This window comes from Aulonocara stuartgranti, assembly GCF_965226115.1.
Source record: "Aulonocara stuartgranti genome assembly, chromosome: 12".
NCBI lineage: Eukaryota > Metazoa > Chordata > Actinopteri > Cichliformes > Cichlidae > Aulonocara > Aulonocara stuartgranti.
This window is the reverse complement of record NC_138948.1, coordinates 38,551,601-38,577,504: the sequence shown is the minus strand read 5'-3', so window position 1 is coordinate 38,577,504 and position 25,904 is coordinate 38,551,601. Positions and strand designations below refer to the sequence as shown.

Genomic DNA, 25,904 nt, shown 5'->3' with positions numbered 1-25,904 from the left:
TTTTGCACCTCCGGTCCCACTTTTTATTTGCCAGTCTCTTTGGTAATCTCCTTTTAATATTTTCCTGCACTTCCTCATCCCTCCACCAAGTCTCGTTGTCCTCTTTCCTCTGTAGGACACACCCATCACCTTCATGACAGGTTCCTTCAGCCTATAGCTGTACTGTTCCAGTCATGTTTGCTGCCACTCGGAGCCTGTCTCAACCTCTCCCTGAAATCTGTGCAGCATCCTTTACTCTTCATTTCCTACCATTGCATCCTTGCCTCTGCCTTCACTCGCTTCCTCTTGATTTCCAAAGTCGTCCTCCAGCACTACCATCCAACGCTGCTCCAGCTGTCACTCGTTACTCTACGCCCCGCCCTTGATACACGCCCACAACACAAAATCATGGCCAAAAGATCTGAAACTGATAAAAAAGAAGAAGAAAAAATTGCAGCTGTAAAAAACAACAACAGAAAACAGACAAAGGATACTTCATTCAAAATAATTCATCTGCTTGTTTGTTTTAATTTTTAAATGTCAAAAACAGATGGAAATCACTTTTCCAGATGAACAAAGCTTTTGATCCTAATTTAGTTCCATAGCAATGCGCCACATTTGACACGGCAGCAATACCCACGGCAGGCTGTACCCACGGCAGGCTGTACCCAGTCTGTCCCCGGGGCCCATAGTGGGACCCATCAGCTCGGTGGTACATGCTGCTTCGGTGGCCTTAAAGAGCTTGGTCTCACTCTCTTATCTATATAAATTAGCGAGGATTTGACACGTGCTGTGGGACCATTTCCTAACACATGTTAAACAACAGCAGTTTTCAGACTCTTGCTTGTCGTGACAGGCTTCACTGTGAGTTTCCTTGTAGCTGCTGTAAAGTGAACCGCACTGTTATGGCGTTATTTTTGTGCCACTATTCTGCAGTGTTGGGACTAACGCGTTATTAAGTAACGCGTTACAGTAACTACGTTATTATTGTGGTAACGAGCACGGTAACTAGTTATTATGCCAAAATCAGGAACGCGTTACTCGTTACTGGGATTTAGATAGGGTCGTTACTCGTTACTTCGTGTGGTGGCTATCACGGAGCTTCCACAGATTCAGTAACATTAGCAAGTGGTGGAGGCCAGCAGGTGGATGAAGGAAAAGAGACCCGAGGCGGCCGCCGGTCCAAGTGTGAACTGAACTTCAGGTAAGAAGTTATGACCTGCAGTCTCTCTGGGTCAGATATAAACCAAGCTTAGGTGGAGTTTATTTTCGTTATTCTGACCTTTTCCGTACTGCGTGCTAGCTAGCATGACGGAGTTTCTATACAGCTGGGTGGTGCTATGAAGTTAATGATGTTGAACTTTATTTTGTTCATAAGTTATTAGAGTTGCCAACCGTCCCGTCTGGTATTCAGAGAAATATTACGCGTTTCTTATTGAGGTGAAAAGGAACAGTTTGTCCCGTAATTCAGCTGCAATGAAAAAGACACAAAGCTGGAGTTATTCTGTGTCTTTGCTGCACAGCTGCCTCTCCTCTCATTCTCCCGTTTCTACTTCAATCATGAAACTGATCAATGATCAGCTGATCGTCTCTCTTGTTTGTTTATCGCCCACTTTGCGCCGAAAGAGGAAACCAGCGGATGTCGCGCTAAACAACAGCAGCACGTTTAAGCTTGATCAGCTGTTGTTAGAATTTATTTAATATTAATTTCTAGTATCAGCTGATGTTTGCTGGAGCCACAGCTGTAAAGCTGCTGGTCATGATATGGTTTGGTTATCTGGTGAGAGGGAAACATGAAGATGAAAGCAGGAGATGTCCTTACTGGATCATCAGAGCTGTGATGGAGAAACAGGTTTACCTTTTAGGTGACATGGATGAGTTGAAGTTATGAACTGTTTCTGAGAGACAAATAACACCAGGATCCTTTTCTAAGTAGCTGACAGCTGGTAACTGTGCAGGGGCGGGTCTAGCAAAGTGTTGCCAGGGGGGCATGTAGGGCATTAACTGTCACAAAGAAATACTTTTCTTTCTTATTCTCATTTAAAATGTCTAGCTTTTAAAAAATAATTATCTGAATCTTACAACAAACGATTGATAGATTGATGCATATATACCATCAGAACAGTGAACATCACTGTCACAACAGTGTTTGTTTTCATTCAAAGGCTTTATGATTTTTCCTATAATGGTGTCAAAATGCCCGGGCCAGTTTTCTGTCCCAGTCCAGCCCTGTATGCAGCTCATCTGCAGTCTGGTGTTACCTACATCTTCCTATTCAGAAGGCAGAATTTCCGAGTTCTGAGTACAATCGAAAGCACCACGACTGCAGTTTTTGTGTTGGATGTAAAAGGCGCACATGACGCTGTGACGTAGGCTAGAATCATGGCAGCAGTCAATGACGGTCCAGGCGTGGGATTTCTCTCGTGGAAATATGCACATTATCTTTTTCTTTCTATTGGTAGGTGGCACAGTGCACTGTGGCAAGTAAGCAAGCTAGAAGACTGCAAAGTTATGGGAGCAACACATTAACAAGAGAATTCTGAGTAAAACCAGTTACTTTCCCTAGTAACTAGTTACTTTGAAAGTAACGAGTAACTTGAAGTAACTGAGTTACTTTTGAGAGAAGTAACTAGTAATGTAACTAAGTTACTATTTTAAAGTAACTTACCCAACACTGCTATTCTGAGCACACGTAAAAAAAAGTTTGCAGGTGCAAGTGTTGTATTTTGAGGAGAAATTTATTTTGAGCGAAGAAAAGCTAAATTTGAGTGAACAAAATTCATTCCTGCATGCAAAAGATGTATTTCAGTGTTTGCTATTATCCACACACACAACAGCGGCCTGGGAACGCCTTGGTATTCCCCCGGACAAGCTGGAGGAGGTGGCTGGGGAGAGGGAGGTCTGGACCTCTTTGCTTAGGCTGCTACCCCCGCGACCCGACCTCGGATAAGCGGATGAAGATGGATGGATGGATGGATGGATGGACAACAGCAGCCCCTCTCGCTCAGTTTTTGCATTTGCGCTCGCTCGCAATGTGTCGCTCGCGCTCTCAACATTTCTGCCCGTGCGCGTTCAACTCTTTCTCTACACCGTTATATTTGTGCCACAAAACCAGCCAATCACAGACTTGGATGCAAAAAACTCTGATTGGCTGTTCTGGTCTCCAATCAGCTCGAAATGACGAAATGCAATATCCCAGAATGCATTTCGTTCAAAACTCAAACGAGGCAGTGGCGGAGGAAGACAGAGTTTGAAATATTACTCTGTCTGCGTCACAAAATAAACTTTAAAGATATTTTCATGCGAGAATGTTTCTGTGTAAACTTCAAATACCATCACATATTTGCACAAGTGCTCTGACGTTTTCGGAGCTGCCTGGCACAAAAATAACGCCATACACCGTAGCTTCACCTGGAAGTGATCACACTGACCGGAACAACAAGATGGCGAGGACTGTGGTGCTTCGGGTAGGCGAAAACAAAACACAACCTGTAACTCGTGTTGACGCTGAAGCTTGTAACGAAGAAAGAAAGCAGCTGATGTGTGTTTGTGTGAGTGATGGGCGAGGTGGGCGCCCACAGGCAGGGATGAGCGTAGTCACGGGAATCGTGGACGTTTCACTATGTAGCCCTGATGCTAACACAGGCTAGCCAGTCTCTGCTAGCTCCCAACAACCCGCTGTTATTATAAGTTAATGCGCCTGAAGCTCGCACACTGTCTTGATGTACTACGTGTTGTATGTGGCAGACATGAGTGTGAGGTATGGTGTAAGAAACATAATAGTTTCCGTGGGAATCTTAAACCAAACTGCTAATCGAAAAAACTACATACACCCGATTAGCCAAAAGTTATCGCGAGGCTGTGAGTTAAACACGATGTACACAAACATGTTAAAACATCCGGGTTTTCATTTTATTAGTAACGAGATTACAGAAACTTTGCTTTCATGTCGTGTTAAATATTCCTGATCCAGCGCTCGTTCACCGCGTCTGTATCATCACACTGTCGTGGGTTCACTCACCGTGGACGTGACACTGAAACAAGACCCCAGATAAAGGACAAACTAAGCTGGGCACTTGGCCGTGCTGTTGTGTGTTCGTCTTCAGTTCTGAGAAACTAGAATCAGTAGTTTGTTCAGCTGATGAAATCAGGTCTGTCACTTTCATTCAGACAAACATTTAAACTCGCTTTTGAAAGTTCAAATGGATTCATTAAAAACACAATGAAATACACGATTGAAGTACTTTTCTTACGCTCTAGTTTTCAGTTCAAACATATAACAAATCCACGTTGTAATAATAAACTTTGACATTTGATCTTTTTCAACTGCAAATTAAGTTAAACTTCATCAAATCTGTTTAATTCAGTCAGATAGTTCTGAGTTTTGTCAAACACACCAACACTGTATCTGTCATAAATGTTGCCATCCGACAGTTTCAAATTACATGCAGTTTATTCCTGATGATACAGCAGCTGTGATAAATCACTATAACATGTTGTTGTCACGTAGAGACAAATTCATATGAAGATATTACTGCTTATTATTGCTGTGAAGCCTTCTTCTTATAACCAGAGCAGCTGCTCAGTCGAATCCTTTTCAGTTGTCCTTGTTGATAAAGACTCCATCCATCCATCCATCCATCTTCATCCGCTTTGTCCGTGCCGGGTCGCGGGGGCAGCAGCCTAAGCAAAGAGGCCCAGACCTCCCTCTCCCCAGCCACCTCCTCCAGCTTATCCGGGGGAATACCAAGGCGTTCCCAGGCCAGCCGAGAGATATAATCTCTCCAGCGTGTCCTGGGTCTGCCCCGGGGCCTCCTCCCGGTGGGAATGATAAAGACTCATTCTTTGGAAATCTGCCTGCATTTATAAATTAGACCTTTTAACCAGTCAGCCTAAGCAGCTGTGTCCAGAAAGGTTGCCTCAGGTGAAATGGGCCCTCTCGTTTAGTAGTCAAAGTCAGCTTTATTGTCAAAGATCATATGTACAGTCGTACACAGGAATTTGGAATTGCAATGCTCCCCCAGTGTACACTAAAAATACAAAGAGAAGGAAATAAAAACAAAATAAAATAAAAAGTTTTATGTACAACACAATACAACACTACACAATTATTTAAACAGCAGTGTCCAACACAATCGTAGTGATTGTGGGTAAGTTCGTGTGCAGTGGGAGTGGGGCAGTCAATGAAAGGCTGATGGTGGTGGGTCAGAGTTTGTATGTTTGGAGGGGGGGCTCAGAGGGAAGAGGTGCATGCAGGTCTGGAGATCATGTGTGAGAGCAGGGAGTGAATTCAGCATCCTATTGACCTGTGGCGTGCCTGTATCGATAGAGTTAGGATTAGTGTTGCCACACAAAATATCACGTGACCTTACTTTAAAGAAAAAAGGAAGACCTACAGAATGAAGCGACGCAGGATTTTCATTTAGTACCATAAGTGTATCTACTCAACATCTTCTAATGAGTTCCAACCTCGGTGACCTCGACCTAAAGGTCAGAGTACGTTTTCTGGGAATCTTGGGAATGTGATAAGTTGAGGATGAGATGATGTAGGATGTTTTAAAGTTGATACCATAGAGTTGAGGGGAGACACTGATGGATTGCAGTAGTTTTTGTAAGAATGTGTTTTAAGCCTGAGACTAGATGAAGGATGATTAGCATGTTTAACGAACAGAAAAAAGACAATTACTGTGTGGATGTCACCTGCCTCTAGGGTTGGGAAACGAGGATTCCTTGGAATCGTTAGTCGGTCTGCCTATAGATCCCAGTTATCAGTTCTTGCACCCTCGTTACGATCAGCTGATTTCAGTTTGTGGAGGAGGAACACAGCAGCGCAGTCCGCAGCGTGGACATGACTTTTATTTTTATTGCACAAAAGGATGAGAGCGTGATGGTAAAGTGAGACTGCTCCAGGACAGAATCACACTATTAACACAACTTCAGCTCTTTACGAGCACCTGCACAGACAACATGCTAACGCTAAACTAGCCAAGATCCCAGAGTGACGTTAAAGCTGAGTAAATGCTGACCCCAGACCAGCACCGTTACAAAGTGAGCTGCTGCTGAACTTGAACAGGCAGCAAACTGATGAGCAGTCAGGCTGCAGGTTTCTACCTGTTGATGTTTCTACAGTAGAATCACTTTGAAGTGTCTTTGTGCTGGTTTCATTATGAAATGGGCGATATGACCTGAAATCCATATCACGATATAATTTGAAGCACGTGCGGTAACGATATATATCGCGATATATTCTTTTCTTCTGTATAACGTATTTTCCACACTATAAGGACTTAAAATCCTTTAATTTTCTCAGAAGTCGAGAGTGTGCCTTATGTATGAATTCTGGTTGTGCTTACTGACCTCGAACCGATTTTGGCTGCAGAAATCTGTTAAAAATGTTTTAGTACAACTTTGTAAGCCGCACTGCTTGATGAATCGTCAGAGCATTACGGCTGCCGTAGTGAGGAGCTTCGCGGAGTAATCTGGGTCCAAAACTCCGTCCGCTTCAGGTCCCAAAGTCAAATGAACACTGAGAACATTAATGAATCAATGTTACCGAAGTGGAGGAAGCGCAGTTTTTGGCTTTCTCCATATTTCAACAGTGCTTCATCTCTTTGCTATGACTGTCGCCCGCCATCATTTGCAGATGATAATGGTTGTAGCCGCTGCGATGCTTTGGACCAAAACAGGCGCAGCTTGATGACATCATCAACATGCGCTATCGCGATAGAGCGGTATAGTCAAAATCTCTATCGTTGGCCAAATTTATATCGTTTCTATCGTATATCGTCTCTATCGCCCACCCCTAGTTTCATACATAAACACTCAGAGAAAGATCACGAGTGTCCTCATCAGGATAGCATCTGTGCTGGTGTGTGGGGCTGTAGCCTCAGGTTATATTGTTAAATGGTGATTATGAGACAGTGTGTTTCAGCTTATTTTACAGAGTAACCTGAAAGTAATGTTATGAGTGGTATATATCAGATTTGTTATATCCTCCTCAGCTCCCGTCCCTCTGCTGTGGGATCGTGGCAGAAATGTCCTGTTTTGTCTCTGCTTGATAACCATGTAAGCTGAAGCTTGCTGTGTGTCAGTAACCCACATGTTGTCGTGTGTGTTTCACACATGATGACATGTGACTAGTTTAGTGACACAAACAAACACTTTATTCAGTAAAAACAAGCTGGTGTTGAACTTGTTGGGAAAATGTTTGAACCAGAGAAACTGTGGAGTCCTCTCACAGCAGCCGGCTGTACGTCAGCTGCTATGAATGAATTCACATTATGACATTATTATTCCAGTCAAACCCTGAGGCAACAACATGTTGATATGTTGATAAAACACCTGCAGTTATAATATTGTAAAGTACTAACAAAAGGGCCTCTTTTGCTTTTTTATGCAACATTATTCTAAAAATGTTACTGTACGCTCAGATCTACATCACACAGTTGTGCTTTTTTCTCTCAGTGCATCAGTATGACTGTAGAAAACTCTTTTAATTTGTTTTTATTTTATGCTAGTATTCAGTCATGTACCGTCGAGGCGTGTTACTGGGCTCAGTATCAGGCTGTCTCTGCTTACGTATGAAGGAGCTGTGTTATCAGTCTGTCTCCAACCGTGGAGGTCCAACCATCACTGCTGCTTGTTCTCTGTTGATTGAAGGCTAACCATAGTAAATACGCATTCATTTCTCTATGTTAAACAGGAGTAAGTTCTGTAACACAGACGGGTGAAGCAGCCGTGTGTCCCCACATCCACCATGAATCTCCAGCAGCCAGCCCCTCCCATCCCCCCTGTCCACCCTGATGTGCAGATGAAGCCTCTTCCCTTCTACGATGTGCTGGATGTTCTGATCAAACCTTCAAGTCTAGGTCTGCTTTCACTTTGTTTTTAACACTGAAAGTCAAATGTTTTATTGGGTTAATACGATAAGAAATGTCGGCCTTTACTCGTGTAAACTGAGCCCAGTGTAGAGCACAGATAAACCATTGCAGGGGTGTCAGACTTCCTGTTCCATGACCTCTTCACAGCAGGTGGATGAACTGCGTCATTTCCTGTGAATTAGAAGCTTTCTCGAGCTTCTCCAGTGTTAGTGCTGCTCATGGTCAGTTAGGTTACATCGAGGGTAGCAGGGATGATTTATGGCGCCCTCACGCTCACCGCGCCGCTTAGTTTGACGTCACATCATGTGTCACAAGACACAAACTTGTGGTGTGTCGACTGGTCTTGATTTTTTACAACCAGGTGCGTTGCCCATCTGGGTGGAAGAGTCTTTTACCCCCATGTTAATGATGCTCCAGAACAGGAGCTCAGAGACGTGCAGATACACAGAAGGAGACGCTGGAACAGTTTGGAAAGAACAAAAACACTCGGCAAAGTCTTGACTTCCAGTTTTGACTTTTCCTCGCCTCTGTCAGCACTGACATGGTGGTGTAGTCTGAGTGGTGACACCTGTGGCTCAGGAGAATACTGCAGTGAGTATTTTATACCCGCAGTACTACTTTAAATGGTCCCAACTAGGGCTGGGCGATATGGCCTAAAATCCATATCGCGATATAATTTGAAGCACGTGCGGTAACGATATATATCGCGATATATTCTTTTCTTCTGTATAACGTATTTTTCACACTATAAGGACTTAAAATCCTTTAATTTTCTCAAAAATCGAGAGAGTGTTCCTTATGTATGAATTCTGGTTGTGCTTACTGACCTCGAACCGATTTTGGCTGCAGAAATCTGTTAAAAATGTTTGATGGATTGTCAGAGCATTACGGCTGCCGTAGTGAGGAGCCTCGCGGAGTAATCTGGGTCCAAAACTCCGTCCCCTTCAGGTCCCAAATCAAACGAACACTGAGAGTTAAAAACTGTCTAAATTCTTTCATCTTTAATAAAATCATCAGCGTTGCTCCTTTATCAGGTGTAACAATTAAGTTTAACATCCAGGCATCCATGAAAACAGAATTTATTAAATTTAACGGAGTTAGAAGTTAGCAGGAAGTTAGCTCGCTAGTTACCACCTAAACATTTCATACCATGTTCTGACTGAGAGATTTTTGAAACTAATTCAAACGTACAGCTCTGCTGTCACTTCCAACATAAATGAAGACAGAAACTAAACAGCAGTGACGTTTGCAGGGTTACTGAAGTTGGGCTAGCTGCTATATAATGTTGTGCTACGTGACTGCTAGCGACACAGCTATGTTAGCATAACATTAGCACAGTGAAGCTGGAGGTTGAACGCCAACTTTTTTTCCACTCGATAAAAGTTAACGTGAGGGATTCTGGTGGTCAGGGACAAATGCAATCACATAGCAGGATGCTGTACACGGGCCAAACTAAGTCAGGAGAACAACTGAGATTATTCATCCACAATACGAGGTTAGTTATTAATATACTGCAACAACACCGGAATAGAGCAGCTGCGAGAGAATCCAACATTAATGAATCAATGTTACGGAAGTAGAGGAAGTGCAGTTTTTGGCTTTCCCCATATTTCAAAAGTGCTTCATCTCTTTGCTGTGACTGTCGGCATAATTTGCAGATGATGATGGTTGTAGCCGCTGCGATGCTTTTGACCAAAACAGGCGCAGCTTGATGACATCATCAACATGCGCTAACGTGATTGAGTGGTGTAATCAAAATCTCTATCGTTGGCCAAATTTATATCGTTTCTATCGCCCACCCCTAGTCCCAACATGACTGTTGGAGTGAGTATACTTGGCTCATAACTTGTCCCGTCTGCTTGACAATCAGTACACAATGTTGCCATCTAGAGGACAGAAAATGTAATTAATTTGATTGTCCTAGTCCCAAAAATCTATTTGTAATTTCAGTTAATTACACATCAACAGCATCGAGGACACAGGTGTTTAAATCCAAAAATGTGTTTTTATTTACCCTGAAATATGAAAACTTGGACAGGCAGACCAAGAAAAGAGGTCAACTCGATAAACTCCAAATATTAGCTACAAAAACAAACACAAGACAAACTGGAACTTAAATACTGGGTTAGCTAAACCCTGTGACACACAAGGCTGTCACATGACCAACACTACAAAACAATGAAACTCCAAACACCTCCCCAGCCTGATAAATGAAGCTGTTCAGCAGTCTTTCAGACAGATTCTGGATGCCGTGGTACCTCCTTCCCAAACGCAGGAGGAGTGTGGAGCCATCAACAGCAATGCTGATGGTGCCATGTCGTCTGGAAACCCAGTGATTTGGTTGGTGGATCAGCTGGGTGAGGAGTAGTGGGCTGAGCACACGCTGCTGTGGAGCCTTTTGCGCAGCATGATGTTGTTGGAGGTGTTACTGCTGTTACCATCATGGAACAGGAACTGAACTGAAGTGCAGGAACAGCAGTAGCACATGAGTGGTTTGAGAGCACCAGGGAGGGCGTCCTTTAAGGATGCAGACTGAAACAGGTCGTGGGTGGGTGAGGATGGACTCAGTGTACTCAGGCACATGATGATAAAAGTCACTGCTGTGGGGCAACAGTCAGTATAACAACAACTAACAGAGAGATGGTGCCGATCTCAGTGGAGAAATCATTGAAGTCAGGATCGTTTGTCCAAAATATAAATGACAGAGAAAGTGTGTGTTGTAACCTGACTTGACAGCCCTGGTTTCTGTTGACAGGAGCGAGTACGGCTCAGAGGTACCACCAGGAAAAATATTTTATCTTTGCGTTGACGCCACAACAAGTTAGAGAAGTGTGCATCTCCCGGTAAGCCTGTTTCTTGATTGGTCAGTTCATCTGCAGTAACTGAAAAAAGTTTTTAAAATCGACTTTAACTGATTTAAACTTTTTCAGAGACTTTCTACCAGGTGGGAGGAGAGACTATATGGTTCAGATTCAGCTGAGGTGAGGATGTTCAGTTTTCTGTAAACACTTAAAGTGACATTTATACACCGAACACAGTGCCTAAAGACAACACGACATTGCAGATTTGATCAATCTAAACCGATGTGTGACTTATACACACTGAATTTTGAGGAAAATTCGTCCTCAAAAAACGAACGGTTTAAAAACAAAAGAAGAAGCTGAAGCGATGATGATCTGGTCCTGATGATCCTGAAGGAGAAAAGGAGGAAGCAGAGATTCCGAGTTCCTCCAGTTCTCACGAGCAGGCAGCAACATGGAGAATATCACAGCGTACATACATGTTTCAGGATGGCAGTTTGAACTCAGAGAGGTCATTCAGATGGACCCAGAGCAGCGTCTAGCTGTGTCTGAGCTACAAACTGTATTTCCATATCATTGAATATTCATACCAGTGCGAGATTTGAGCTACGAGGGCACCTGTTACCAAATGCTGTAATCTGATTGGTCAGATCTCTTGATTCGGAAACGTCAGAAAGCTCCAGCTTGGTTCAGATATACACGGCGGGTGAATTGACGCGGTCGGTGTGAAGAGGGCTTTACATTAGAACCTGACCCCCGTCATATTGTCCTCTGTGAGATGTTAGTGTGGCTGTTTTACACTCTGTAGTGGCTGATAAATGAAAACAGGAGAAATACCAGCCCACTGATCTGAACACACTGGGACTGGTCCCTGACTTCCTGTGACAATCAAACCAGATTATTTCTGTCATATTATGACAGTAAACATTCATAAATAACTGCTTGTAACAGATCTCGTTGTTTGCGTTTCAGAAAAAACATTATTGTCCAGATTTTTAAATATAAATACAGCTCTGTCTTATTTCTCCTACAGCAGTTAGGCTCGACCCACTTCTCAGTTAAGAGTAATGATGAAGTCTCAGTTACCTAAATAGAGTATATCAGAGTATATCTGAGTATATCAGAGTATATCTGTGTATATCAGAGTATATCTGTGTATATCTGTGTATATCAGAGTATATCTGTGTATATCAGAGTATATCTGTGTATATCTGTGTATATCAGAGTATATCTGTGTATATCAGAGTATATCTGTGTATATCTGTGTATATCAGAGTATATCTGTGTATATCTGTGTATATCTGACTATATCAGAGTATATCTGTGTATATCTGTGTATATCAGAGTATATCTGTGTATATCTGAGTATATCTGTGTATATCTGTGTATATCTGTGTATATCTGACTATATCTAAAGTTTCGTACTGGGCTCTGAAATGTTTCTGTGTGTTTTCAGGTTTTGTTTATCAGAGACGAGCTGCCCTCAGGAGGACAATTACCCCAACAGTCTTTGCATAAAGGTCAATGGAAAACTGTTTCCTTTGCCAGTAAGTGCTCGTTGTACTGCAGTCAAACAAGAAGCCAGGCAAACTTTATATTGTGAATATGCTAACGTTGGATTTCTGCCTGCAGGGCTACGCACCGCCACCAAAAAATGGCGTGGAACAGAAGAGACCAGGAAGACCACTCAACATTACCTCCCTTGTTAGACTCTCATCTGCAGTACCCAATCAGATTTCAGTGACATGGGCACCTGAAATTGGAAAGGTAAGAGAAGAAGCTCAAGTTGGAAATGTTTTAAGCATGCTTATGTTTATGCGCTGTGATGTGTGGAGGTGGTGATGCTCTCTGAATTCACAGGGTTGTAATCTGGATACTGCCACACACACACTTCTCTTTAAAGGAACACATTTACAGTCACATCGTTCTAGTCTCATCTCTGAAGCAAAACAGCAGAATTGGAAGAAACAGCAACCGGGCTCCGGCTGCAGGGACTCACAGCAGCAACAACCTGTTAAAGAGAAACTCACCGTAGATATGAAACAGACAGATGTGTGTATGGGATGTTGTCGAGACACGAGACTTTACCTGATGCCAAACATCAGTGATCCACACTGTGTATGAAGTGTCTCTGTTGTTATTATTAGTGTGACAATGAGAAGCATCAAGAGATTGACAGACCACGTGATTTTTGCGCATTGCATGCCGGGAACTCGTGGCAAAACAATCCAAGTACCTGCATCAAATGCAAGCATTTGCAGCACCGCAAAATGTTCATTCTTCGGTTCCAATAAATTCTTGCTTTTTCTTTGCCCCCCAAAAAAGTATGTACAAAACGAAGGAGAACAATGCCGGTCCGTACAAAGACAGACTTAATGAAAAGTCAAAGAAAAGATACGAGGAAAAAATCAAAGGAGTGAAAGGGTCAGACCCTTACGAGCACACAGAGGGACAAAAGACATCAGCGTGCTGCCCAACTTTCACCACGCTCATATTTATAATCATACGGTTCTTGGAGTGAGTGCATACACTCGTGAAGTTTAGTAACTTCCGGTCACTGCAACAAGCCCAGGTACAGTTTACCGACGGATGGGTGCAGGACCTTGAAATGCACCGTGTAGAACGAAAGACCATCGTACGTATCATAAGTTTACCAGTCTCACAAATCATCGTCATAAATACACATTCGTTAACCGTTTATTAATAGGACCTTTGAGCTCAGCGGTAATTAATTAGTAGTAGAAATAATTTCTGGTAGCATCACAGAAATGTAGCAGTGACAATAATACTGTATGCTGTAATCGTACTGGACAATTAGTGATACAAACCAGTTTTATCCTGTGAATAAAAGTATATGTTTTTGTCAATGTACCATAATAACAGAAGCGAAACGCAATATTGTGTCAGGACAATTTACTATTTATGCACAATAAATAAAGGAGCATAGCGCCACAATTTCTGTTCAGCGCCAGACTTGCTTGTAACCTATATCACCAATTATGTTATGAAAATGACGCATTAACTACAACAGCAGACTGACCTTCGTGTAAATGCTTGGAGCAGACTAACCTGTGAGCTGGAGTGTTCTGGGACGTTATATTTGATCTTTGAATGGCTGCAATCCAGGCCACCCGTCGCGTCTTTGTTACTTCGGAAACATGGCTGAACAATTTCTCTTCAACGACGTAATCCGATAACAACCGATCTCTTTACCCGTCGGCTTCCCGTGGCTGTCATGCGACCGGCTATTGCAGTTAATAATACAACAGCTTCTTGACATTTTTGTGTTTCTTTTTATCGCTGTGTGACTGATTTTAATTAAAAGCCTGCGTGCGCTAGTACCGCTTGCCACGAGTTCCCAGAATCCTTTGCGGTTTTACCCCTGAATGACGTCACATTTTCAATCTCTATAGCTGAAGCCGGTTGTGTCATTGAACATCTGTTGTTCCTTCCTGTTATTGATGTCATTTTAATCCTGAGCGTGTGTTTGACTCCTGCTGTTTCACACTGAGTATGAGCCACGCCGTCTTTGTTTCAGACCTACTCCATGTCTGTGTACTTGGTGAGGCAGCTGACGTCTCCCCTGCTCCTGCAAAGACTGAGGATGAAGGGCATCAGGAACCCAGACCACTCCAGAGCACTGAGTAATAATGAGCTTGTTACTGTAACAGTTACAGAGCAGCAGTAACTGTTACAGCAGTAACAAGCCCCCCCCACACACACAGTACAGGTCTGATTGTAATCAAATGGTCTTCACCCAAACGTGAGCTGCATGAGCGACTACAACACTGATGCCTCAGCTTTACAGTCTTACTACGACTTTATTCATCCTCCTCACACTTATGTTTCCCGCGTATACTCAGGTAGATCACATGACATCAGGTAGATCACATGACATCAGGTAGATCACATGACATCAGGTCATGCTGACAAACAGCAGAGACATGACAGTTATGTTCTTAGTTATTTCCTGCCTGAGACTGACATGTTCCAGGCAGGAGTCAAAGCTGAGTATAAGACCAGGCTCATAGTGTAGAGATGTGGTGAAGCCCTGTCGTGTGTGTTTCAACCTGTGTCTTTGCATTTTGCCCTCCTCTCTGTGTTCCAGTCAAAGAGAAGCTGACAGCAGATCCAGACAGTGAGATTGCTACAACAAGCCTTCGAGTGTCTCTTATGTGCCCGGTAAATAAGCAGCCATGCAACATGTGACACGTTTGAAGCTCCCTGAAGTTTGAACACTGTGTGTGCTGAGTCCACGAGTCAGAACGAGGTGTCTACATGTAGTGTTACTAACAAGCTCCACCTTAAACCCTCCTCACTGTAGAACTGCACTGATATAGAACTGCAGCCAGACTCTGTTCTATGGGACGTTTTGTGGCTTTGGACCTGAAAATATTTGGACAGCAGCACAAACTAAACTAACACATTCATAACAAAACAGTCAACATGTAAGTAGTGTGCAGGAAAATGACATGAACCAAAACATGAAGAGAAATCTGGACTCATATGTAAACAAATGATAAATGTCATACATGGCTCTTGTCCCGATTCGTGATTGAGGTGAGAGACAAACGACCTCTGGTCCAAGTGCGTCAAAACAATGATTTTATTAAACACGTGTGTGGAAAGATGCACAGCTCGATATTGTCACCCCAGATCTCCCGTCAAAACGTACTTTCAGCATGGTTTTATCATGTCAGGGTTCACGCCCCTTCTCGCGTTAGACAAAACATCACATGTACAGGTTATAATTAACGACAGTTCAACTAGTTTCCGTGTTTAACAGCATTTCCCCCTATATGGTTGTCTGGCTGCTCCAGATGCTTCCTGTAGGCCCGGATCACTAGTTGCCAAGCAGAGACAAAGCTAGATGTCTTTCACCTTTACCCTAGAAATTATACTTCATGTCTATGTGTATGTAAGCGTGTTAGGCACAGGATTGAGTGGTGTAATCAGCTCAATCACAATGTACTGTATCACATTCTTATACACTAGGTTGACAATGTGTTGACTAATTGTAACACACAAAACTGACCTGGGTATTGTAGCATGCAGGTCATTTCATCAATATATCAGTTCAGACATAACGCTGAACGACACTTTTAACCTTCATTAGACTGTATGCTTAACGCTATCATGAGCACAAATGTCATACCATGATTGGATATGGGGCGCATAGGGTCAAAAAAATCGGATTTGATGCACTTTCGCCTGCAGTGTGAACGTAGCCTAAGTAGGAGCTGGTTGGGCCGAGGTCAGGTGAAGGTCATAGTGTTAAAGAAAACCTGCCGAGCTGTGATTATTAAACTCTGCTCGGTTGAGAGGGAACTCCCTTCAGCTCCAGTTGAGGCTGTGTGGTTGAGTCTCCCTGCAGCTTCAGCATTATGACCGTGTGCACATATGCAGAAAGCTGCTGATGATTTGACTCTTACATACGTCACAGATGTTGACACATGAACCTATGACGCGTTACACACACTCATATTTCCTGAGTTTCACGTATGAGCTGTGTTTACCCATCGGCCTGACCTCAGCTTTGTTTCGTCCTGCAGCTGGGTAAGATGCGACTGATGGTGCCATGCAGGGCTGTGACGTGCTCCCATTTGCAGTGTTTCGATGCTGCCCTCTACCTGCAGATGAATGAGAAGAAACCCACCTGGATCTGTCCTGTGTGTGACAAGAAGGCTGCGTATGAGAGCCTCATCATTGATGGGTAACTGAGCAGGCCGTCATCACAGAAACATGACATACTGGAGATCATTTAAGCAGGACCACAGCTCCCTTTTTTCATTTGATCCACCTCATGTCAGTACATGGGGATCTGCACTGGTCTGTGAGGCCTTCCCCAAACTGCAGCCTCATTCATGCTCCTCCCATCCGCCATTATCTAATAGAAATGCTGTCAAACCTAAATGAGGATGTGGTCCAGCTGGTGAAACACTGAACAATCATCCATGTGTGCTTTATGCACCGTTTGGTGCCCGTATGTGTCAGATACTCAGGTGGACTGATGGCTGAGGTCCACCTGTTGGTGACTTGGATCGGGCCTGGGTAGGCTTGGCCCAATTTATAGTGAGGCTGTGCTCAGCTCAGTGTTGTTTACCTGCGTATCTACCTTACAATATAAAGCACCTCGAGGCGACTGTTGTTGCAATGCTGTATAAATAACACTGAATTGAAGGTGGGACCATGAATGTGACGCTGCAAGTCCGTTAGGTGATGCTGAAGGTGGTCAGTCCATCTGCCCCACAGGCTGAATGAAACTCTGGATGACATGTTGGTGTCCCCAGGTGAGAGAGGTTAGTGACGGGAGAAGATGTTAATGTAAATGAAAGGAACAGAGGTGATGAGAGGTTAACTAGGTTTGATGTTAAGAAGAGAAATGCAAGAGGATGGATCGTGGAAAAGGATGGAAATAGCTTTGTTGAAGATGGAGGTAATATGTGAGCAGAGCCAGGTTCACACAGGTACATCTCATTTAAAGGTACCACCTGAAGAGGTAGGAGACTGTAAGGTGGTGGCAGCAACAGTCTACCTAGGCAGTATAGGATGGATGAAGGTGGAGGAAAGGATTACGTGGTGGAAGCTGAAGGCTGACTGTTGCAAAGAGTTGGGGTCTGGGTTGGACTGAAGCACTACAGCACAACTGCCAAGAAGGTGTTTGGGATAGTGTCTGGATAGAGGAAAGAGGACAAGGAGACTTGGTGGTGGAATGAGAACGTATCCAAAGGAAGAGTTCAGCAGATGGTCTGGGAGGGGATGTAGACAGGAGGCTAGGTGTGCAGCCACGAGAGGAGCGGCAGAAGAAAAGGCTTCATCTGAGGCTGGAGAAAAGACCGATTGGCTGGGACGAGAGATTGAAGGACAGAGATGGGAATGTGCAAGTGAAGGAAGTGCACTGAAAACGTCTTAAACAGGAGCTTACTGTCTCTGTGGAGCCAGAGACAACATACTGAGAGGAAGTGTGGTCCTACATGAGGACGTGTGAGGGTGGAGCAGGACATGTATGAGCACAGTGAGGTTTGTGGGCAGAAGAACAAGAGGAAGACCACAGACGAGGCTCATGTATGTGCTGAAGGAGGACACGGAGAGGGCTGGTGTGACAGAAGAGGATGTTAGGCTGAGATGGAGGCAGACCTGTGGCAGCAGGAGCAGCTGAAAGAAGGAAGAGTCTATCTGAAGCCCAAAGCCTGCAAATACAAGACATCCTCCTCATTTTCCCCTCAGCTATAAAAGACTGATGGGGTCATGTTGTCATTTACACCCAGGTTTGTGAAACTGACCTCACAGCCCAGTTTTAATCTGTGCTGCTGGTTTCAGTCAATACACAACTGTCCTGTTTATAAGGCTGCAGTCAGCTGAGACTGAAGGAGTCAGCTGGAGGATGAAGAAACGTTCCTCCCACTGAAAACATCCAGATGAACAGAATCAACTTCCTGGGATTTCCTGACCAGGATCATTGAGCAGTCATTAAGACTTCAGAGAGTTATTCCTGAAGACTGCTGAAGGAATTACAGGAGTGCTGCCTGAGAACAAACGTGTTCATACTAGAGTTGAACTATAAACTGGTTTTGCTTTTTATACAAGATTTAGATTGTTCAGTGCATGTTTGAATGATTCACTGCAGACATTTCTTATTTTCCAAGCAAATGATCAAAACTGAGGCAGGTCTTTAGCCTTCTGCACAGCACTGCACTCCACATATAATGAATATGCATGTAATCTTCCCTGTGCACAGATGCATATGTGACATCAGACTGAGCTGTTTGGACATCTCTAACACTGACACAGTGCTGACAGCCTGCGTGACGCGTTCGTGTGACCGTACTTCACATCAGTGTTTTACCTCTCTCTCTCTCTGTGTGTCTCTCTGTCTCTGTGTCTCCCTCCCTCCCTCCCTCTCTCTCTCTCTCTCTCCCTCCCTTCCTCCCTCCCTCGTACTAAAGATTGTTCTTGGAGATCCTGAACGACTGCTCGGACGTGGATGAAATCAAGTTCCAGGAGGATGGGACGTGGTGTCCAATGAGACCAAAGAAAGACGCTGTAAAGATCCCCACTCAGTCCGTTCCAAAGGTGGACAGTAAGTATCGTCCCCTGCACACCTGGCAGCTTCTAGATGGTGTGGATTCATGTATATGTGAGTCCTGTGGGCACACAGCACTGGCCTGTATGGTGGGCAGGGCTGCAGAGGCTAGTGTGTTAAAACAAATGTCAGTGGCTGCTTTGATTTAGGAGCTTTGTTAAATAAATAAATAAAATATTTGATTCAACTGTATTTATATATCACCAAATCAAAACAAAGGTCTTCTTAAAGCGCTTTATATCGTAAGATAAAGAGTCGACAATAATACAGAGCAGGACTGAAACTTTGAATGTGAGTCATGGAGAAAGGAGGATAAGGCCTGGGACGACCACAGACTATTAGCATCAGGGGGTGATCACGTGACCCTGTTTCTAAAATAGTTTTGTTCCTGTGTCAACAGAAGTCCTGTAAGTTTCCAAAAGAAGGGTGAAGGATGTTTGCAAAGCTGTTAAAGACTCATTGTTGTCTGCACAGCACTGAGAAATCCTTTTAATCTCACTGGGACAGAACTGGGAGAAATGGATTTATTCATGAATCCATCTTTGTGTCATTGTGTTGTAAATGAAACTGTAGGTTTTTGGTGCTTTGACAGTGTTGTTATCAGACCCAATAACTGAGCTGAAAGAGACGGAGAGGAACCGACTGCGTGTCCAACAAACCTCCAGTGAGGATCAGTAATAACAGACCATCATCTTCTCCCAGTGTCCCAACCTTTAAGTCCACTAATGGACTAAAGAGCTTACAGAGTGGCTCCATACATGCTGATTTTAGCCATAAACCGTCTGTTGGCTGAAACCTCACCTGTAGTAACCAGATTCAATTCAGCTCGTTGAAAGATGTGAAAATGATTGCTGTCGGTCTTTTCTTGGGACGGGAGGAGCAGACTCATGTCAGGTGACCTTTACCTTTCAGCCTCGGCTCCTTTGCGTCAACCGTCGGTGGCCCCTCATTCTACTGAGCCCAGCTGCACCAAGAGGGCGGATGTGATCGATCTGACTATAGAAAGCTCTTCTTCTGATGATGAAGAGGACAAAGACCCTCCACCCAAGAAACGCTGCGTCTACATTTCCAAGAATGAGGAGATGCATGCAAAGGGGTGAGCCATGTTTCAGTTTTCCCGTGAACCATCTGGTGTGACCGCGCTGTACCCCAGCATGTTGATGATTACATGTGTGCTCATCAGCTGTGTGTGTTTGTCTTTGATGTTCTCAGAGTGTTGAGCTACCAGCCCACTGTGCGAGTGCCAAACGTCCAGGCCCTGGACCCGTCGTATCTGAACTCCACACTGGCCGACTATGCAGTCCCCTTCCATCCTTCTGCCTTGGCCTCCATCCCCACAGACATGCAGAGTGAGTCAGAGAAACACTCACTGACTGTCAGCTATGTGCACATGGATACTGTTCAAAATCTGATTCTTCTGTCTTTCAGGTCTGGATCTGTTTTCCTTAATTCAAACTGATCCACAGGTATGTGTTTTATGTTCCCTCCTTTTTTTAATGCTGTCTGAACTGACAGCACAGTGACGCAGTCTCATAATGTTCCTGACATGCAAGCTTTCTGTTTGTTTCAGTTAGAGTGGATTTGACATGTGGTGCCAAATGGTACAAAATTCCAAGATTCAAAGCTCGGCTCTTTTGTGTAAGCAGGTCTGACCAAACGTGGCAAAGATTTAGACGATAGATTAACTTCACGTCACGGCAACAACAACTCTTAGTCTGTGCAAATGTTTCTGTGGAAAGCAGAGTAGCATGTCTCAAATGCAAACACAGTAGCCACATAGTGTGCGAATGAAGAGGTTGGCAGAGGCACTATGCAGGAAACATCTCCTGGTACGCATCTTCAGTGATGTATCCTGGGGCCATCAGGTGTTTCGGGTCTCGCAGCATCATAGACCTTCGCCCAGGCGACCCAGCTGGGGGTGATCAGGCCCCGACTTGCGCACCAGTAGCTACCCACGGATCAGCCCTCTTAATCCACAGCCAGCTTGTGGCTTTCCCTGCTGCCTCGCTCACAACCTGGACGGCGCTCTTCTTCGCTGCTCCAGCCACACCCAGCCGGCCTAGGACTTTGCAGAGCGATCGTCCTGCAAAGCCCCTCCATCCCACCTCTATGGGCTCATAGAAAGTCTTTCAGCCCCTTATCCTGCACTAGTTCCTGGTACTTGGCGTGCTTCCTCTCGTTGACCTCCTCGATCCGCTCTTCCCAGGGCACTGTGCGTTCAGCATGAGCAGATGTTTTGAGCCCTCAGAAATGATGATCATGTGTGGGTGCAGGGATGTTTTTACAGTGTGCTGTTTACCCAGGTCAGCCTGCAGCTGCCAATCAGAGGCTGTGTCTGGGGGCCGGTTGTTGAATGTGGGCGCACCTGGGCTTTCTGTCCAGCCTTAATAAAAGAGATTGGCTTCATCAGAGCGTGATGGTGCTTGCTGGTACTGATTGCTGAGGCAATCTTTTCAGCAACTACTCTGAGCACCTGGTCGTGTCGCCAAGAACACGACCATCGGCCAGGGCCTTTGGGCAGCTGCCGAGGATCTATGGTTCCTCTTCCAAAGCACAGGGGACAGGCAGGTGTCTCACTCGTCCCCCACACATGGAGCTTTACTGGGCTTGGCAGGCTGCCTGCACGAGGAATCTGATGCGCTGGAAGTCTGCCTGCATGATGTTTGCCCAGGTGACCTTGAGCTGCAAGGTGCTCTCCCACCTTGTCCACGCTCCCTGCTGCCTGAGACCTCCGGCCCTGCTTACTCGCTCCTCCTCCATACCTGCTCGGACCTCTTCCTGGAGTAGCTGGTGTCTCTCCTTTCCCTGTGCCCTGCAGGCCTGGGCCTTTGGGAAGCACCCCGAGCCTGCTCCCCCTGTTGCTAAGACCCCCACCGGTGTCTTCTGCCTTAGGCGTGACTCTGTCACCTCAACTGCCTTCTCGGCCTTCCACTTTGTTCCTTACCTCCTCACCTTGTTGCCTGCTGATGTTACCTTGCAGTCTTTGGGATCTCTGTACTGTAGGGCTTCTCTTGTGTGCGCCACCTTGAATCCTCTGTGAGACCACTGAAGACAAAGTGTGCTGGAAGAGTAGATGCAGAGCGAAGACGGGTGGCAAATGCACAACCAGAGTTGTGGTGAGTCGTACAGGAGGCTGCACACTAAGGAAGGAGGAAAGGACTTTTATTTTGTAGATGAAAAGAGTGAATGGGACAGGATATGGAGCTGTTAGGGAGCAGCGCTGTAGTAGCTCCATCCCACGGAGGTGTGGAAGTCCGAATCTTTTTTATATGGCACGTCAATTAGTTTGTGTTTTTGTTTGTTTGTTTGTTTGTTTGTTTTTGACAGATGTTATATGCAGTAAAACTTTCATTTACTCTGACGTTGATCTGACCAGCGTGTCTCTCTGCGCAGCATTACTCGCCTCAGATGTTCTTGGATAACCTGACGAGCAGCATGCAAAATGCAGCTGCAGCAACCAGCAGCCACTATGACGCCATCAGCCACGCCGCCAGCTCCTTCCATGACACTAGGGTCCTCACAGGAGGGGGCGGGGGCACGGGAGGAGGGGCCGACGGCGGCACATCGGATATCATTTCTCTCGATTGAGCCTCGCCGTACTGGACCTGATGGAGCTGGTTTTCTTTTTAATGTGAAATATTGTAAATGTTCAGTTTTCCACACGAGCACTCTGATGATGGCAGCGCCTGTTTTAACAGCATTAGCATGATAAATGCCATGGACCACATTAACTGAAGACATGAGTTTCTTAATCATGTCACGTCATGTTTGCTGTTCATGGTCCTTTAACAACATGCAGACATTTGTACATAAAACGAAAATGTCGTTTTTGGTTTTAGTTGATTGAACTTTGTTTTCTACACGGTGACAGGAAGTCTTGTGACGTACATGGTTACACTTTCAAAGGAAAAGCTTCAGCCTGAGCTCTGTGAACGTCGTCCTGTCAGGACTGGAAACATTTACAACACCGAGCTGTTGTAGCGATTTGTTTCCTTTCATGTAAATCGGACCTGAACTGTGTGCCTCGCCAGTGTGGAGTGGACTCAGAGCGGACCCGCTGCTCTGGGCTGGGCGTAAGAAGACGCTGTCACAGTGAGTGGGTGTTTCCCCACACAGACGGTGGACTGAGCCGTCTCCAGCTCTGGTGGTGTCTGTGGACGTTGTTACAGGGTGGATTTCATGTCATACCAACACAAACTGTTTGTTCTATCGTACAGTAAATGAATCAGAGCAATAAGAGCTTGACAGGTTCGTTACACAGAGCTGTGATTAAAGGTTGCAGACTTCGCTCTAGTTTAACGAACTGCTTTGTGTTTGTAATGAGTGACGTGCTCTCAGAGGTGTTCAGGTGGATGTTAATCTCAGGGTACATGTGATGTATACACCTGCACTATGTTCACAGTGACGTCCTGACGTTCTTCACATACTGTTTCCCGTTTAATAGTTTCCATAGTTACAGCAGACATGTCGCCTTGTCACAGCAGGCAAAGCATCCATGTAATCGAAGCTCACGTCTGTGGCAACGCTGCTGCCTCATTAACATTAGTTCATGTCACAGGCGCGCAGTTGTTGTTGGTGTTATCATCATGTTGAGTCCACGCCCTCAGTCATGTCTGTCCATCAGTCCCGCCCACATCACGACTCATTTAAATGTGAAAACAAACAGTCATGACGCTCATCGCTCTCACAAAGGAAATCCAGACTTTGAGCCGTTCCCGTGTCTTCAGTGTGTTAACACGTACGAACAGTTCAGAGGATGTGTTGGTGCAAAACTGCAGGTGCAGACATTTCCTGTTTGAGTGCACACACACGCACGCACGCACACACACACACACACACACACGCACACACACACTCTGTCTCCCAGCAGAGCAGCAATGGTCCCATCACAACATTAATCTGCGCTCAGCCAGTCTCAGGGAGTCTCAGCTTTCTGAAGTGGCTGCATTAATTCAAAAACAGCCACATGAAATTGTTAAAGTTATAAAAATAGAGGGACGTAGAATATTTTTAGGTCACTTTGTACTTTTTCAATTCAGAAGCTGAATATTGTGCTAATAAATGTGGGTGTGGACACATTAAGGCTGTGTGAATCCATCACAACATGAAACAAATGAAGATAAATGTTTGAGCAGGTGTCCTGTGACTCTCTCGCTCCAGAATGAGGATTTAATTGGAACTATTAGGACATGAGCGAAAACGTCGTATGAACTATTCTCAGAATACCATTTTCTGTATAAAATAACGGTAAGAACGGCGTGCTTTAAACTTCCTGCCTGTTCGCACCTTTATTAACACACATGATTGGAGTGTTCATAAAGACGACTGGTTCCCTGTAGGCAGATGGTAGTGGATCCACTGGTTTCTGTGTTACTTTATTTTATACTTGTACCATTTTTCTTTAAACAGTGTTGACAGAAAAGGCTTGTTGTGTTTCCTGTATTCATCAGCGTCCAGAATCGTGGTACGTGTAGTTGTTTTTTATTATTAAATATTTTCTTTTGTAAACAGAATTTGTTGGTTTTGAAAATGGGTGAAAAAATGTAATTCAAGGAAATGATGGTGTGTCCGTATGATTGTGAATGTCTGTGTTACACTCAAAAGCAGAGCTGCTCCAGAACGACCCGTGAGTTCAGAAATATAGATAAAAAAAGTAAGATGTGCTTAAGAAGTAGGTTTTCATCCTGCTGTGGCTGCCAGTGATAACTGTGCCTCACATTTATGAAAGTACTGGAGAGACTGGTCCTGACCCACTGAACACCAGAGGTGAAAAACCCTTTGACCCTCTAAGTTTACTTAGACCAAATCTGGGAATGTGTCAGGTAATCATCTACATCAGTCCTCCTCAAACTGTGGTACACGTACCACTAGTGGTACTTGGGCTCTCTCTGGCTCCGGCTCCCAGGCTGATCTACATGTAGCAGAGAGCTTGTGCTCATCTAGATAGTCATGATTCAATGGGGAGGATCATTCTCTTTGATTCGAGGAAGAAACACAGGGAGGATTCAGGGTCACCTGGTCCAGCCCTAACTATATGCTTTAGCAAAAAGGAAAGTTTGAAGCCTAATCTTGAAAGTAGAGATAGTGTCTGTCTCCTGAATCCAAACTGGAAGCTGGTTCCACAGAAGAGGGGCTTGAAAACTGAAGGCTCTGCCTCCCATTCTACTTTTAAATACTCTAGGAACAACAAGTAGGCCTGCAGAGCGAGAGCGAAGTGCTCTAATAGGGTGATATGGATATTTCTAACTTTAGAGATGTTGCACAAATGGAAGAAAGCAGTCTTACATATTTGTTTAATATGTGCGTTGAAGGACATGTCCTGGTCAAAAATGACTCCAAGGTTCCTCACAGCGTTACTGGAGGCCAAGGTAATGCCATCCAGAGTAAGAATCTGGTTAGATACCATATTTCTAGGCTTTTCAGGGCCGAGTACAATAACCTCAGTTTGATCTGAATTAAGAAGCAGAAAGTTAGCGGCCATCCAGGTCTTTATGTCTTTAAGACATTCCTGCAGTTTAACTCATTGGTGTGTGTTATCTGGCTTCATGGACAGATAGAGCTGGGTGTCATCTGCATAGCAGTGTAAATGTATGCTATGTCTTCTAATGATGCTGCCTAAGGGAAGCATGTATAATGTAAACAGAATTGGTCCTAGCACTGAACCCTGTGGAACTCCATATTAACCTCAGTGTGTGAAGAGGACTCTCCATTTACATGCACAAACTGGAGTCTATTAGATAGATATGATACAAACCACTGCAGCACAGTACCTGTAATACCTACAGCATGTTCTAATCGCTCTAATAGGATATTATGGTCGACTATGATATAAAGGAAGGTTGGAGATTGGCCTATAATTAGCTAAGACTGCTGGGTCTAGAGATGCTTTTTGAGTAAAGGTTTAACTACAGCCAGCTTGAAGGCCTGTGGTACATAGCCGATTATTAGAGATAGGTTGATCATATTTAAGATCGAAGAATTAATTAATGGCAGGACTTCTTTGAGCAGTTTTGTAGGAATGGGGTCTAAAAGACAGGTTGATGGTTTGGAGGAAGTAATTATTAGGGTGACCATATTCTGATTTCCAAAAAAGAGGACACTTGGCCCAGTCATGACGAATTTTAATAATACTGTTTGTTTAAAGAAAATTTTAACATATTT

General features: G+C 44.4%; 1 protein-coding gene across 2 annotated transcripts; it reads left to right on the top strand.

The window, feature by feature from the left end:
• The first annotated feature begins 914 nt into the window (after window positions 1–914).
• Window positions 915–24,256, top strand: pias2 (protein inhibitor of activated STAT, 2). 2 transcript variants are annotated; one of them, XM_082555329.1, is made up of 14 exons: window positions 915–1,183; window positions 7,682–7,847; window positions 10,615–10,702; window positions 10,790–10,840; window positions 12,117–12,207; window positions 12,293–12,427; window positions 14,199–14,304; window positions 14,769–14,842; window positions 16,213–16,373; window positions 18,607–18,740; window positions 19,656–19,839; window positions 19,956–20,092; window positions 20,172–20,209; window positions 22,137–24,256. In XM_082555329.1, exons 2-14 carry the CDS (start codon window positions 7,736–7,738, stop codon window positions 22,329–22,331), a joined length of 1,506 nt encoding a protein of 501 aa, XP_082411455.1. In that variant the 5' UTR covers window positions 915–1,183; window positions 7,682–7,735; the 3' UTR covers window positions 22,332–24,256. The 2 variants fall into 2 exon arrangements, with proteins under 2 accessions (XP_082411455.1, XP_082411454.1); XM_082555328.1 differs by lacking the exon at window positions 915–1,183 and adding an exon at window positions 3,191–3,446.
• Window positions 24,257–25,904: the final 1,648 nt, after the last annotated feature.

Bases quoted from the DNA above. Each gene is read 5' to 3' on its own strand.
- pias2 (XM_082555329.1), top strand. From the start codon at position 7,736: ATGAATCTCCAGCAGCCAGCCCCTCCCATCCCCCCTGTCCACCCTGAT. The intron at 12,208-12,292 runs GTAAGTGCTCGT...TTCTGCCTGCAG, and splicing joins GAAAACTGTTTCCTTTGCCA to GGCTACGCACCGCCACCAAA. The intron at 18,741-19,655 runs GTAAGTATCGTC...TTTACCTTTCAG, and splicing joins GTCCGTTCCAAAGGTGGACA to CCTCGGCTCCTTTGCGTCAA.